The sequence below is a fragment of the Phragmites australis genome, chromosome 15 (genome assembly GCF_958298935.1).
Source record: "Phragmites australis chromosome 15, lpPhrAust1.1, whole genome shotgun sequence".
NCBI classification, from domain to species: domain Eukaryota; kingdom Viridiplantae; phylum Streptophyta; class Magnoliopsida; order Poales; family Poaceae; genus Phragmites; species Phragmites australis.
This window is the reverse complement of record NC_084935.1, coordinates 397,278-410,754: the sequence shown is the minus strand read 5'-3', so window position 1 is coordinate 410,754 and position 13,477 is coordinate 397,278. Positions and strand designations below refer to the sequence as shown.

The window sequence follows — 13,477 nt, the reverse complement described above, 5'->3', positions numbered from 1 at the left end:
GGCAATGGTATTCCTCAACTCAAATTGCTTTGAGATGGTATTTTGTAACTCAAGTTCTTTGCAATGGTAGTTAACAAATTTTCTCTTTCATATATTCATTGGACCCATTGCCAGTCGCCACAGCCTGCTTACGCTCGGTTGTCCGTGAGTTTGGATCCACACGATCGGCCGTCAACTAATTAGGTAGAGCATTTGAAAATTTCACTAGCCATTGCGACCGTATGGACTATTAGGATCATTCATTTGTGTTGAGATTCGTGTTAGAATGGTAGGTAAAAAAAATTATAAATACGTAAGAGAATCAACGAATAGATGGATATCAAGTAAGAGTGATAGATGGACGAGATAAACTAGCGTTCACACCCTATACAAAGTTGCCTTTCTCGCGGTTGGCACCATAAAAGGAGGAGAAAATTCTTTATTTGTCATCAGAAGATAAGTTAATTCTCTATTTGCTATCTCATGGAATGAACTTTCTTATTTGTCATTGCTTTTAATTTTTATTCCTTTCTCACCATTGTCGTCCATTTGACTCGTTGAACAAACACATTTGCCCTTGGGAGAATGACGATGGCCTCGGACACACACGTTAAATGCATTGTTTCCCAAACACACATATATACAGAAAACCGTATTTAATATACCATAGTTTCTAGTTAGATAGTATTGTGAATATTAAACTAAATTGCACTATAAAAACAGCCACAACACTAATACATCTACTACAGTCCAGTCACTATGTTATATTTATATCTATTTTCTTTGGACTGTGCTACAGCCCAGCCATGCATGCTTTAAGCATTAAGGATGAATTTCTATATTGGGCAACCCACCCCAACACGAATTTTCATCTTTCCTTTTTGGGTGTTTCCCAAATCTCCCACACTTACAACGGCCGTAGCGTGGCCGTCCAATGCATGAGAAGCTTGAGCTTGGCCCTACCTTTTCTATTGCGAGGTTGTCAACATCCTGTTACGATTGTTGCTGAGGTCAAGGTCTTGCAGCGAGGATAACCCCACAGCGATGCCACCTACGCCATTCCCCACCCCCTCCATCTTCAGTATCATTGCCACTTCGGTCCACAGTGCCCTATGAGTATGGGCGAGGAGGGGGAGCGGTGGAGGTGACGCCTCCTCCTCCATCTCCCCTATCTCTTCTACTCCATGATCCAGGATGACTCGTAGAATCCATTTGCAGAGAGAGAGAGCACTGATCTTTTCTATCGATCAGAGAGAGATATGGATGGAGAAGGAGCATTGTTATTCCCAAACGAAGAGGAGATATCTGGATGGGGGAGGACTGCTCCTAATCGAAGAGAGAGAGATCTAGATGGGGGAGGAAATGTGGAGTGGGGCTTGCTCATATGGTGTGGCTGTGGTGGTTCACGAGAGAAATATCTAGATGGGGAGGATATGTGGAGTGGGACCTGCTCACGTGTGTGGTTTGTGGTGGTTTATATGCATGTTGTGCTTGCAAAATTAAAGCAATAAAGAGCATAGCACGATGGATGTGTATTGGATGGTCGTGCGTGCGTGAGTACATGGAGACAAATGCATGAATGCTCGAAATTTAGATTTTACTATTTTTCTACAATGGGAAACACAACAAATAAGCACACTAAAAATATCTACACAAAATTTTCTACAACTTTGGTTTTCACCATAAAAAATAATTATAGCCTTTTCTAAGTCTAATCATAGTCACAATGTAACCATTTGGTTCCCCTAATAATCTGCAAACAACACTACTTCAGAAATTCATATTTCATGATCTATTTATCCAAATTTAGCATTCGAAAAACCTATTAAAACATAAAGAAATTATCTATAAATCTCTAGTACATCACATTCTAAGATTCAACCTCTAAAGAGTCCTAAAATTCAATTAGCTACCGGTGGCCACGCTCGAGGCAGCCGTCCTCCTCCCTAAAAGTAAAAGTGTTTTTTCTATGAATCAAATGGATGATAGTGGTGAGAAAGAAATTAAAATTAGCAGTGACAAATAAGAAAATTCATTTCATAGGATAACAAATAAAAAATTACATTATCATATGATGACAAACAAAGAATTTTTCTCAATATATTTTGTATCTATAAAATAATATAATAAATAAAAATAAGAAAAAGAAAGGGGTGCAGAGAGAGAAGAGGCGGATGTGGGAGGGAGGTCGCGATAGAGAGAAAAGAGGCGGTGCAGGGTGGAAGAGCTGCTCGGATCTGGTGGTGTCATCTCCGATTCACTGGCACGGAAGGTACCATACACAGATTTTTGTGATTGCAAATCGGTTTCGGAGTCTGACTCATCCCCTCTCCTTAGAATCTGACTGTTACACATTAAATGCGACAGGGCACGATAGATTTATAAATCCAAGGCTCTCTCTGCATCGGCGGATTGATCCCTGAACACGAAGGAGGATTTATTATTATTTGGTCCTACAACCAAAGTAGCAACTAATGTAAAACTTCATGAGTATGAATATCAATTCTTCCAAACAAAAGAACTCATCCAGTGTACCTTTCACTACGAAATATCAAATTTGTTGTTTGCCTTTGTTGGGTTTCAGTAAAAACTTGGGAAACTGTGTCCCTCACACTGCACCCATGCCCACACACACAACAAATTGGTCAAGTGATACTTCCCTCAACATTTCACACTACCAGTGGCCTTCCTCGCATACACTTGCAAGCACATACGAAATCGCTACAGCTACCGTGCTTGAATCCTATAGCTTTTCTTAAGCAGTCCCAATTTTTCTACAACAAGCAGGCCCAATTTGAAGTATAGATAGACAAAAGGCAGTAGTTACCTCAATCTCCTGCCTAAGGTTGTGTATATCCTTATCGGTCTTCCCCGGCTTAAGAATGAACTTCATGGCGACAGTCTGAATCAAAACGAAGCAGAAGAAAACAAACTCTATTAGATACCAAGGCACACAAATCGATTCATCTAATCATCGGACGCCCCAAATCCAGTAGGCTCTGGACTAAGGAGGGGTCTAAATGAGGTGAACCTGGCGAGTGTACTTGCGCCTACCCTTGTAGACCTTCCCAAAGGAGCCCTCCCCGACGAGCTCGGTCACATGGTAATCTTCTATCCCCATCACGCTCCTTCCTCGCAAAACCCTAGTTGCAATTGGGGGCGGATTGACCCTTCCTGCGCGCTGACCAGCAGGAACCTGATCGAACCATGGGGACGGATTAGATGAAGGTAGACTAAATCAGCAGGGTACCACGCAGCAAACGAATCCGCCACCAACTGAATGTAGAGAAAGGGGAATTCGGATCCCATTTGGAAACAAACAAGACCAGGTGTCAGAACAAGCAGTCCGCCCAAGCAAGCGAGCTAGGGTTGCTTACCACCAAATACGAGGTCGATCCAAGTCCAGACGGATCAATCTGCACTGCACGCCAGTCCAGTACCAAGAGAGAGCGAGGAAGACGAGGAGGAGGGCGAGGCCTGGCTTGCTGTGTCCCGCCGCCGACGATGGAGGAGGAGATGGAGCTCACTGGCGGGATTTCGAATCCCCGGGGTCGGGGAAGGAAGGAAGGAAGGAATTGTTGGGCTGATTTGTTTTGTTTGGGCCCTAACGGCTAGCAGTCCCAAAGTACAGTATTTCCCTTTCTTTTGCCCAAGCTCAAGTACATACATACATTGCTAAGAGGGAAAGGAATAAGTGTAGCCTCAGTTTGATTTTTCCTCCCGCAACTGCAAAACCAGATACAGGAAGGGGGGGGGGGGGGGCGAGAGGACAAGGCGAGCCTCGACTGTGTCTGTGCTCGCCTTACATTGATGGATCTGGCAAGCGGCAGCCAGATCTCGCTTCGTCTTGCCACTGGTGAACGAGCCATAAGCTTCATCGGGAAACAACAGAGAGATAGGGGGAGAAGAGTATATGGGCTGATGAGTGCACCCGTTACAATTTTTTCCAATTTGCTGACTAGGGCTACCAACTTATGTAAAAAACTAGCTTGATATGTGGGGGCCGCTACCACTTAAGACCATGTAGGACAAAATCGGGGTCAAAACCGTGCGAGGGGGAAAAACATTCTCGGTTTAGATAGTTGAGAGAGCAATAATATCTGTTTTGCGGTTGAGAAAGAGAAACAAACTAGAGTAAGAGTTGAGGGAAGCAAAATAGACTTTTTCTGAAGAAAAATACCATTAGAAGGTGTATGTAGATCATTTCGTTCACATCTTGTGAGGTACTAGAGACCCACACTAAGTAGGAGATGAGAATCAAATCCGGATGGCTAGGTAACAACCACCCACAATAACCAGGGAGATCCTCGCAACTGTGAGGTCTCACGAATATTTCGGCGTGCATGCATGTATTCCCATTTCACTTTTGTCGGTCGGTCTATGATATGAAACAATTAATGGAAGTACTCTACGCGATTGATATATCTGACCGAGGATGCAATGTTATGATGGCCCATCCAGACCAGCTGACAAGAACAGCTGACACCAGCGTGCTTGCACCAACCACCACTGAAATGTGCTTGTGCGTGTTTGATCGATCAGGCCTACATTTCTTCTGTGTACCAACAAAATACTAGGAGTATATTGCAAGAGGAAGTAACAGGCAACAGGGAGATTAGACCGACAAGAACCTTGCTGCAATCCTAGGTAAAGAGCGAAACAAAAAGTGGAAGCTTGTTTAATTTTTTATTGCAGCACGTACGTACGTAGCAGGTAGCTACAGGTCGTACTCCTCCAGTAGATACACGAGCGGGGGACAGTCTAAGCGATGCGACGCAATACAGTTCCCGTGGAGTAAAATCTACCCAACTCTACCACATGTAGCAGCAGCAGGTGACTGGTGCAATCATATGCAACCGTGAGTCAGTGGTGATCTTAGCCGGCCTCACTCACGGTGACCATCTTCCTCCACATGTAATAAACACTAGCAACCATCTGATCGGCCAGATGCACGCAAGTTAAGTACACTATGATCGATCGAGGGTACACTAGTGTAGCTTCAATTGGACCAGTCATTCACGAGTTAATAACTCTGCAAAAAGCTTCACATGAAAAGCCACAGGCAAAAAGAAATCTGCATCAACCTGTAGTATTATTTTTCAGCAACATGCTGTTACTGCTGCAATAATATATAATTAATGTCAAATGTAATCTCTCTTTTGTTAATCACTAGTTCAATCTATTGATCAATACTTCCGAGCAGCTCACCCCTAGTGTTTTCTACTATTCAGAACACCCCGTCAATTATTCAGTTGGCTTTTCCTGATCAGAAACGGCTAATCCATTCCATTGATTAATTTATCTACCACAAATATATCTCCTTCGTCCTCCAACAATTATAAGCATGTATGTATCTCCTTGGCATGCATATGGGACACATGTTTTAGTTTCAGCTATATATATATATAGGAAGACAAGACCAAAACTGCAGAACGAGAGAAGAGACAAAGCCGATGAGCCATGGTCATCAGCAGTAGAGTAACACGGACGGCGACGGCATGAAATCTGTCTGCTACCTCGTCGTTCACGGTCTAATCCTGAATGCATGACTATTTTTTAAATAATCCACGTTATTATAGACAAGTGGTATGCATATCCTATGTTGCGCCTGCATGCAGATCTTCGTATCATTCGAGAGAAAATATGGGATATTTATGCGTGCCGCTCACGATATTATTTCTTACTAAACATAGATTAACACCATGCTATTTAGCTGCCGATCGATCGAGCCCATGTAAGATGAAGCCACAAGCTAAGTTGCATGCACCGCACGGGAGAAGATAATGGAAGTAGACTGAATTAGTCCCAACCAAAACCAAACATTGTTGCTTGTTCCATCGGCATGCCATTGCTATGCCGACAAGCAATCATGCTTGCAGCATGCTTATGTGTCCTGCTCCTTCTTGCAACAGAGGACTTCATCACACGAAAGGAATTTTGTAGTGCAAGTCTGTTGGTAACTTGGTATACGGTATGTGGTCTGTTGGCATATAGCAAGTGTTAATAAGTTGCAACCGTGTGCAGACGAAGAATATAATTCAGGTGACGAGTGTTTTATTCAGATTAGATTTATTAAGTCTTGCTACTTGTGAACGAGTGCTATCCAATCCAACCACCTCTGATCTGATATATACATGCCCCTGGTTGCCTTTGCGCCGTTCACCATCCAGCCGGGTTGCTTGCCGTTTAGTTGGAACAAATAAAGTCACTCTTGCTAATTTAGCACCTGATTCAATTCAGATGACTGAGTTTTGGTTTGGACTCTGATATATTTATATCCATCAGAGATTCCATTCCCAAAAAAAAAAAAAATACACGTCAATCAGAGATTTTTGGGAATGGTAAAGTATATAACTTTGTACATCCATGAGTGCGCATGTACACACACAGACGCCTGAAGTTTGCGGTATCTCAAGGGAAAGGATAATCCAGCAGAGTGAGCTAGGTACACCACTCACCAAGCAACAGCATCAATTAAGTCCTTGTTGCATGGTACACAGCCCAAGCAATCTCCAACCATGTAGAAAATTCACAAGTGCACAAAAGAAGCATGGAATGGATAGGAATAGAAGAAAATTAAAGCTTCCACGCAACAAGGAGATGTGGAAGAACATCTGAAAGCATCGGCAGCCAAGGAAAAGAAAAGGGGAACGCAGGCCGAGTCAGGAGCAGGAGGATTTGGGCAGAGGGAAGACAGGGATCAAACGCAGCCATTAGTGTCCAAGGCAAGAATACACCACATGATCCAAGATGTTGTCGCGATTCAAGGCAGGAATAAAAGGACAGAAAAGAGGAGCAGGCTTCAGACTGTCGGCCGCTGCTTCCTGCATGTGCATCGCGTGCAACCGTGCTAAAATTCGCAGTACCAGCACAATTATGTGGTCTTGTCCGCTAATTACTTACTCCCTCCAGACATAGATACTCAATGTTTTAGATAAGATCTGGTCAAACTTTTAAAACCGTGACTCATAACTTTTATAATGTTTAGTTTGGAATAATGAAATTCACATGCGTTGATTTGTGTTTAGAAAATCTTATACATGTATTGAATTTTATAAACATATTCTAACAAAAATAGTGATCAAAGTTATATATTGGAGACCATGTCATGTTCAAAATATCAAATATTTTTTTACTGGAGGGAGTATATCAAAAACTAGTCATTGCATTTTGCACGCCATTAGCAGTTAATTAATTCCATAGTTTACAAAATAATCCTAGATGTGTTCCAAGGCGTCAACTTTTCGTTAGTTAGGCAATTCTTGTCATGCATTCCCTACTTGCACCACCTGATTCAGATATACTGTTCCACGTACAGTAGCGCTTGCAATCAAATTTTGGTTGATGGATGATTGGATTCTCACGTGCATCTCGCCCAATCATGTTCCAACTACGAAGAACTAATCAATAATTGCCACGATATATAATTTATCAGAAATGACGAATAACAGGAATGCACAGGTGGAAAGTGAGTAAATAAATACTACTAAATAGGCTCCCCTCTTGTTCATCCACTCCAAGCTCTCATTTAGTATACTTGAGTACAATAAACAATACTTGGCAAATTCATTGTACACTGGGTGTACAAATCCGTTAATCCAGTATAAACCGGGTGTATCCAGCGAATTCACATCTATGCCTTTCTTGCCTCTCTATCACAAAGCCACAAAGCGTGGGCTCGCCTCTCTATAAATACCAACTCACACGCTTCTCTTCCCAAATCAAAGTTCGCGTCTGTTTGTCTCCCGTCTCTGGTTCCCTCCTCCATCTTTCCATACAGTGCCAAGGTTCTCCCTCACCTACCTAAATCTTTGCATACTTCACACGATTTCGCTTTGCGCATGTTTCACACTTGATAGCCTCCTCCCAGTTCTTGTTGTTTGTCTGTTCTTGGCCTCCTGGCTGATTCAAACTGGTATTGCTCTTTGTTGTGGAGCAGGAAGAGGACAAGAGATGGCAGACTGCAACGGCAATTCATCGGCCTCGTCGACTATTGGAGAAGAGGTACTTACTTTGCCATGTTTTCTTTTCCTGATCAGTTGTTACATTTCTCTGATCCAAAGAAGGATGATCATATGAATACGTGTGTTTTCTTTCTTAGTTTTTTATTTATTTATTTTTTTCTGCCAGAATTTTCTGAATTTTAGTTTCTTGATGGTTGAAGATGTTAGCTGTGAGTTCAGTGTTTCTGAAAATGTTTCAAGTGACGCACACAATAAAATTTTGAAGGAAAAAAAGAAGTTTTGGGGGGCAAGTTACTAGGAAGCCTGTTCACATATTTCCACATATGATGATCCACGGATTAATGCGTACAAATTACTTCCTGTATTAGGCAAATGCATGATTTCTGGCAGTTCAAGAACCAGAAGAAAAACTATTCCTTTTTGTAGTTGTTGTTGTGTTCCTTTTTTCCTGTGGTGGAAAACTATGCAATGTAGACTGTCAAAGACCGATATCTGAAGATCTCAAACACTATTCTCTGCTATCTAATTTAGTATTTCTTCAGTAAAAATGAAAATGGAATTGAGAGTTGTTCCACTGCTCTAGCATCTCATAGACTTCAGATATGTCCAAATCCAATGCTTGATGTTGTCCGAAACAGCGCCGGACAAACACAGTATAATGTTATCGGCTAGATAACAAAACAGTCTGTTCCAACAAGAGACTTTTTTTTTCTAATGCTGACTACAAACCAAAAGTAGAAAATGATAGAAGAATCTCTTGACCAGATTTTCTGAGGCCAAGAAAAGCCATATACCTGCATTTTGTTCATGGTAGACCAGAATAGTACCAGCCTTTTACTTGCCTTTCTTTTCACTAACGAGACAGTCTTAGAATCTTTCTCCTTTGGAGCCCCATCTGCATGGACCATGCACAAGCAGTGAACTGCATTGCCCTGCGACCCTCAATCATCAGCAGATTTACCTGAACCGTTCCAGAAATTATGTCCTTGTCAAGGACAACTTTTGTTAAGGGATCACCGTCAGTGTAGTAGTATGCTTTGCATGCTTGTAGTGACCTCCAAAGTAACCAGGAAATCTTAGTATCCTGCAATAATGAATGGCATTTGGGAAAATGTGTGTTTTGAGTGCAGATTTCATGAAACTGCCTGCGTTAGTAACATAAATCTTCCAGTCATGATTAATCTTTGATCAAGGATTAAAGTAGTGATATATGCCAGGTTTCATCTGATGTTCTTGCAGCTCGTGTTCGATATTAATTTATTGCACATACCGGTAGGAACTCTCATCCTGAATTTTATTGAGTTGCAGGCTTTCATTGAGAAGAAGTATGGAGGAATTGCACCTAAGAAGCATTTGATTTCAAAGGTATATAATCCCAAAAAGGATGTTTCTTTACTGTTTGTCCATCATAGTTGTTGGATTGACCTGGACCAGCAAGCTACTACTTTCTGAAAAAAAGGAGCAAGAAATATGCAAATGAACAATCATCAGCATGAAATTTCTTTACAATAAATCTGATCAATTTCTGCTTCCTCTATTTGGTCGTTTCTTCTGCAGGATCATGAGCGCGCCTATTTCGACTCTGCTGACTGGGTCCTTGGGAAGGTATCCAATCTTTTTCATCAAAAAATGATCATCTCTGCCTTGGCAAGTTTTTGTATGTACATAGGCTGTTCTCTGAAACCTTGCTTTCTGATGCTTTGCTTCAGCAAGCTTCAAACAGCAGCAGTGCACGGGCTGGTATCGAATCCTTGAAGCCAAAGCTAAAGGTCAGTAAAAAGAGGCCAGCCCAGTGGCTTTCAGAACAGCCGCACTGCATTGCACGTATTTATCATTCAGTGTGTTGCATTGTGATTGAAGCAAGAGAGCTGCATTGTTCTTTTTGCGTGCAGAGGACTCCTCATCACCAGCTTCCCCCTCGCAAGCCGACCTGCGCGTCCAGCTGAGCCGGTACAGTAAGGTAGTAAAGCTTCTCATGCCTGAAACTGCAATCTCTGAAACTTGCATGTCCTGATCTCTATACTCCAGTTAGCACCATGAGATGTGAACAACAATTATTGTGTAATCATGCAGGCCTCACAGGGAGATGCTGAAGTGATCAGAAGAGATGGAGATTGTTGGGATTAGTTATTTAGTTTGTTGCATTTGATAGAGAAAAAAAATCAGGATTAAGCCCTGCATTGGGCTTCTTGGTAGTTGCCGTATAAGCTTGTCAGAATAGGCTAGGCATTGCCATATGATCATCGCTTTGAAATTAAGTTAGATGTCATCCGGTTGAAGTATTTTTCGTTGGGTAGATCAATGTATCCGATCCACTTGGGTTCTCTATATATTAACCAAAAGATTGAAAGTTTGGGATGAAAATGTCAAACTCTTTTGGAGGAAATGTACAACGTATATGTCATTCTAGATCCAAGAAGGACTAGCGAGCCCAGGAGCATATTGGGCTTGTCTGTATCAGCACTAAAGTGCTGGTGGCGGGCTACTTTGCATCCTCCCCCTTGGTTGGGCCATGGGCCAGCATGGTAACTTTGGGAATTTTTATTTTCGAAATTTGCAAATATATGCGCTTGTTTTTCAAAATTTACAAATCTATACTCTGCCACTCTTCGAGTAGAGGATAGGTTTAAAAATCCAAAAAAATGTTGTGTTCTAATGCTCTCGAATTAGCAAATGAAGCCATAAACCTGGACCGTACAAACACTCACTGCGATATAAACCTGGACCGTACAAAGTACGAACTCGACAGTCGATGAAAACTTGATCATTTTCACAGGCTTTGTCGGATCAAGTGGCATTTCAATGTTGCAGCCGTACAATACTGGAGCACAGTATATCTTTGTGTAGGCTTGCTGACTTGTATAATTCTGAGTGTGACTGGGATACTAATTTGTGTTGGTATCTGTGAATTTTCCTTCAATAAAAAACTAATCTGTACTGAGAATTTTAGTGGTCCTGTGACATCACATAACTGATTTCTTTCCTGCCTCCTTTTTCTCATGTCCAGCTGTAGTGGAGAGGTGGGGCGCCTCTCTACGCACCTGGCGCGACTCTTTCGCTGCACCAGGTGTGTCTCGCTAAAGCTGCAGTGTTAGCATGTTAGGTTTGTTCGGATAAGATTTTGGTTTGATCATTCCCATCCTTGGTGAATTGGTTGGTAACCCTGCATGAAAAAGTTACTGTTTGATCAAAGGTGAGATCAGAGAACTCGATTAAAGCAACAATGAGAAGTATCTAACACTGTGGAGGAGGAAACTTTCCAGTTGAAAGCTAGAGCAGAGGAAAAGAGACAAGATAGTATACATAGCTTTAATTTCTCTTTTTTTCTGAAACCTTACCTGACGAATTGAAGCTAGCTCGAACATGATGTAGCAGCAGCTAGCTGAGCTCCTTAATCATCGTTTCCCCGTTGAACTTTCAAGGATCTCCAATAATCCACATGCATGCTTGTTCAGATCGAGAAGCACCTAAACACACAGTAGACGAATTAACAGCTATATATTTGCCCAAGGCTTGAAATACTCATGCAGGTCGATGTTATGCTAAGAGAGGAATTTTGATCAGAGAGATGCAGTTGTGGCCTGGCTGGTTAATAAGAAATAACCCTGGTATGGTTTCCAAGGTCTCAATCTGCACGAACACACCATGCATGCGCAGAGGTAGGAACAAAAAAACTCCAGCCAGTTTGTGCCGAGCAGTTTGCGCTTTGCAGGCGATGCACGATCCATCCAATGATACACCGGCCGGGCTTGTGCAAGATCTGCGCAAACCGAAACAAACCGGTCCCGACGCATGATTGATCCCGTACGTTGGAACTCATCGATCAGTTGCATAGCATGCATGATTCGAACTCGGCCACTTACTGTCAGAAGAGAGATGGGCCTTCTCCTTCGATGTTATTGCCTTGCATCGTAGGGCCTACTCGATCCCTCTGCTTCGCTGCCTGCCTGCCTCCAGGGACCCGAGTCTTGATAAAAGTTTGAAATCGATGCATTGTGCTTGTCAAATGTTTTGGCCACATTCTTGTATCTGCTCTTTTTTCGGTGACTCTGGAACATTACATGCTGAATGAATGGCTGCATGAACGTACTGTACCATCCGTGAACGGATGATTGTCAGTGATGTGTGAGTAAATATGGCATCAGACGAGATCCATCCATTCACAGATACTGGATGGATTCAATCATAGCAGCGAGACATAGATACTACATGAGATTGCACTGCACGGTGAATGGATTCGTCCTGTGCTGCGCGCGTACGACTCGAAACGAAATACGATGCCCTCTAGCTCCCTTGAGGGCGCGGCAGTTTGGCAGAGGACCTGAAATCTGAATCCTCGCCCTACTTACCCTCCAGCACTGCAGATCCCGGCCGGAATCCTATGCCTGCCTGCGGCATTGGAAACTGTGACATCCATGGGGCCGGGGAGATGAGAGAGCATCATGCCATTGCCCCAGCTCACATGGAAGAAAGGGGCTGCCTCTGCCTGTGATAAAGGCAAGGCATGACACCCCTACTTAGCTGCCTGACACAAGATATATTGCAACCTTGCACATTACAGTCACTGGTATCATCTACTAGCTAGAGGCATCCTGGTGCCCTGTTACACATGATACATCGAGGGATAACTGCCACCCATGCATCCAGTTATTTGCCCTCCCCTGCTCATGATCGGAATAATATCATCTCGTCAGATGCATGCTTCAGTAGCATCCAATGCAATGAACTACCTGCTGCATATATATGTGCTGTGCCTCCTTTAAAAAAAAAGAGGAGGAGGGAAAGGTAACAAAAGAAATGAAATGAAAGGGACTTGAAATTTGCATGTATTACTTTGGTTATGTTCTTTTTTTTTTTCTTTCCTTTGACGTTAGTATGGTGACAATAGCGATGCAAAGATACAATTATTCTAAGTTCCTGCGTGGAAATGATAATCAAGATAAAACACTGTAGAAACAAGAATGGCGATCAGATGTGGGAGAATAGACGACTAGATGGGGGAGAATAGACGTCTCAATAATTTTCTTTCAAAATTGATGGCTTTTTTCTATTTCTCACCTAACGCACCTCAAAACGCTCAAGCGGAAGTAAAAGAATCAGAGAGACAAAACAAAAAAAATAGTTTCGTGGCAACATGACTCCACGGATGGATATGAATCGTAGGTTCCATTCAAGAATATTTCATGTGTTTTTGTGCTCAAAAACTCGCAACTTTCAAAAAAATTAGAGAAGATGGAAAGCGGACAATGTTATTCTCCAAAATGATAATCTAGTTGATAATCTAGTGGCAAGGGGACTCAAGACCCACTCAAATACATGAGTACGTGAGTATTTAAGCTACTAGCATCAAGAAAAACAACCCTAAAAAGTTGAAAAACTACAGTTTAAAGAAAATATCACCGAGTAAAGAATTTCTCAAAGTTGATGATCTAGAGGCAAGGGTACTCTAGACCCATGAGCATACACTCGTATGTGAGTTTTTATGCCTCTAGAAACAAGAAGAATGACCTCATAAGATGCTGAAATTTCAATCC

The 13,477-nt window shown here is 42.3% G+C and overlaps 2 protein-coding genes across 3 annotated transcripts; one reads left to right on the top strand and one right to left on the bottom strand.

Moving 5' to 3' along the window:
* Positions 1 to 2,024: 2,024 nt before the first annotated feature.
* On the bottom strand, positions 2,025 to 3,591 carry LOC133893344 (serine/threonine-protein kinase TIO-like). 2 transcript variants are annotated; one of them, XR_009904473.1, is made up of 4 exons: positions 3,357 to 3,588; positions 3,034 to 3,175; positions 2,807 to 2,881; positions 2,025 to 2,398 (listed from the first exon to the last, which is right to left on the bottom strand). XR_009904473.1 is itself a non-coding variant. In XM_062334344.1 (4 exons), the coding sequence occupies exons 2-4, from the start codon at positions 3,098 to 3,100 to the stop codon at positions 2,327 to 2,329; spliced, it is 237 nt and encodes a 78-aa protein (XP_062190328.1). In that variant the 5' UTR covers positions 3,101 to 3,175; positions 3,357 to 3,591; the 3' UTR covers positions 2,025 to 2,326. The 2 variants fall into 2 exon arrangements, 1 of the variants encoding a protein (XP_062190328.1); XM_062334344.1 differs by having other exon boundaries at positions 3,011 to 3,175; positions 3,357 to 3,591.
* A 3,929-nt stretch (positions 3,592 to 7,520) lies between these two features.
* LOC133891949 (uncharacterized) lies at positions 7,521 to 10,329 on the top strand. The gene is made up of 7 exons (XM_062332670.1): positions 7,521 to 7,766; positions 7,919 to 7,983; positions 9,252 to 9,308; positions 9,501 to 9,548; positions 9,653 to 9,712; positions 9,836 to 9,903; positions 10,017 to 10,329. The coding sequence occupies exons 2-6, from the start codon at positions 7,933 to 7,935 to the stop codon at positions 9,887 to 9,889; spliced, it is 270 nt and encodes an 89-aa protein (XP_062188654.1). The 5' UTR covers positions 7,521 to 7,766; positions 7,919 to 7,932; the 3' UTR covers positions 9,890 to 9,903; positions 10,017 to 10,329.
* Positions 10,330 to 13,477: the final 3,148 nt, after the last annotated feature.

What these genes read in the sequence shown, in the direction of transcription:
- LOC133893344 (XM_062334344.1), bottom strand. Translation starts at nt 3,100, where the DNA reads ATGGGGATAGAAGATTACCATGTGACCGAGCTCGTCGGGGAGGGCTCC. An exon ending in GGCGCAAGTACACTCGCCAG is followed by an intron (nt 2,882 to 3,010) that starts GTTCACCTCATT and finishes GTTTTGATTCAG; the next exon opens with ACTGTCGCCATGAAGTTCAT. An exon ending in ACCTTAGGCAGGAGATTGAG is followed by an intron (nt 2,399 to 2,806) that starts GTAACTACTGCC and finishes CTTCGTGTTCAG; the next exon opens with GGATCAATCCGCCGATGCAG.
- LOC133891949 (XM_062332670.1), top strand. Translation starts at nt 7,933, where the DNA reads ATGGCAGACTGCAACGGCAATTCATCGGCCTCGTCGACTATTGGAGAA. An exon ending in CGTCGACTATTGGAGAAGAG is followed by an intron (nt 7,984 to 9,251) that starts GTACTTACTTTG and finishes ATTGAGTTGCAG; the next exon opens with GCTTTCATTGAGAAGAAGTA. An exon ending in CTGACTGGGTCCTTGGGAAG is followed by an intron (nt 9,549 to 9,652) that starts GTATCCAATCTT and finishes GCTTTGCTTCAG; the next exon opens with CAAGCTTCAAACAGCAGCAG.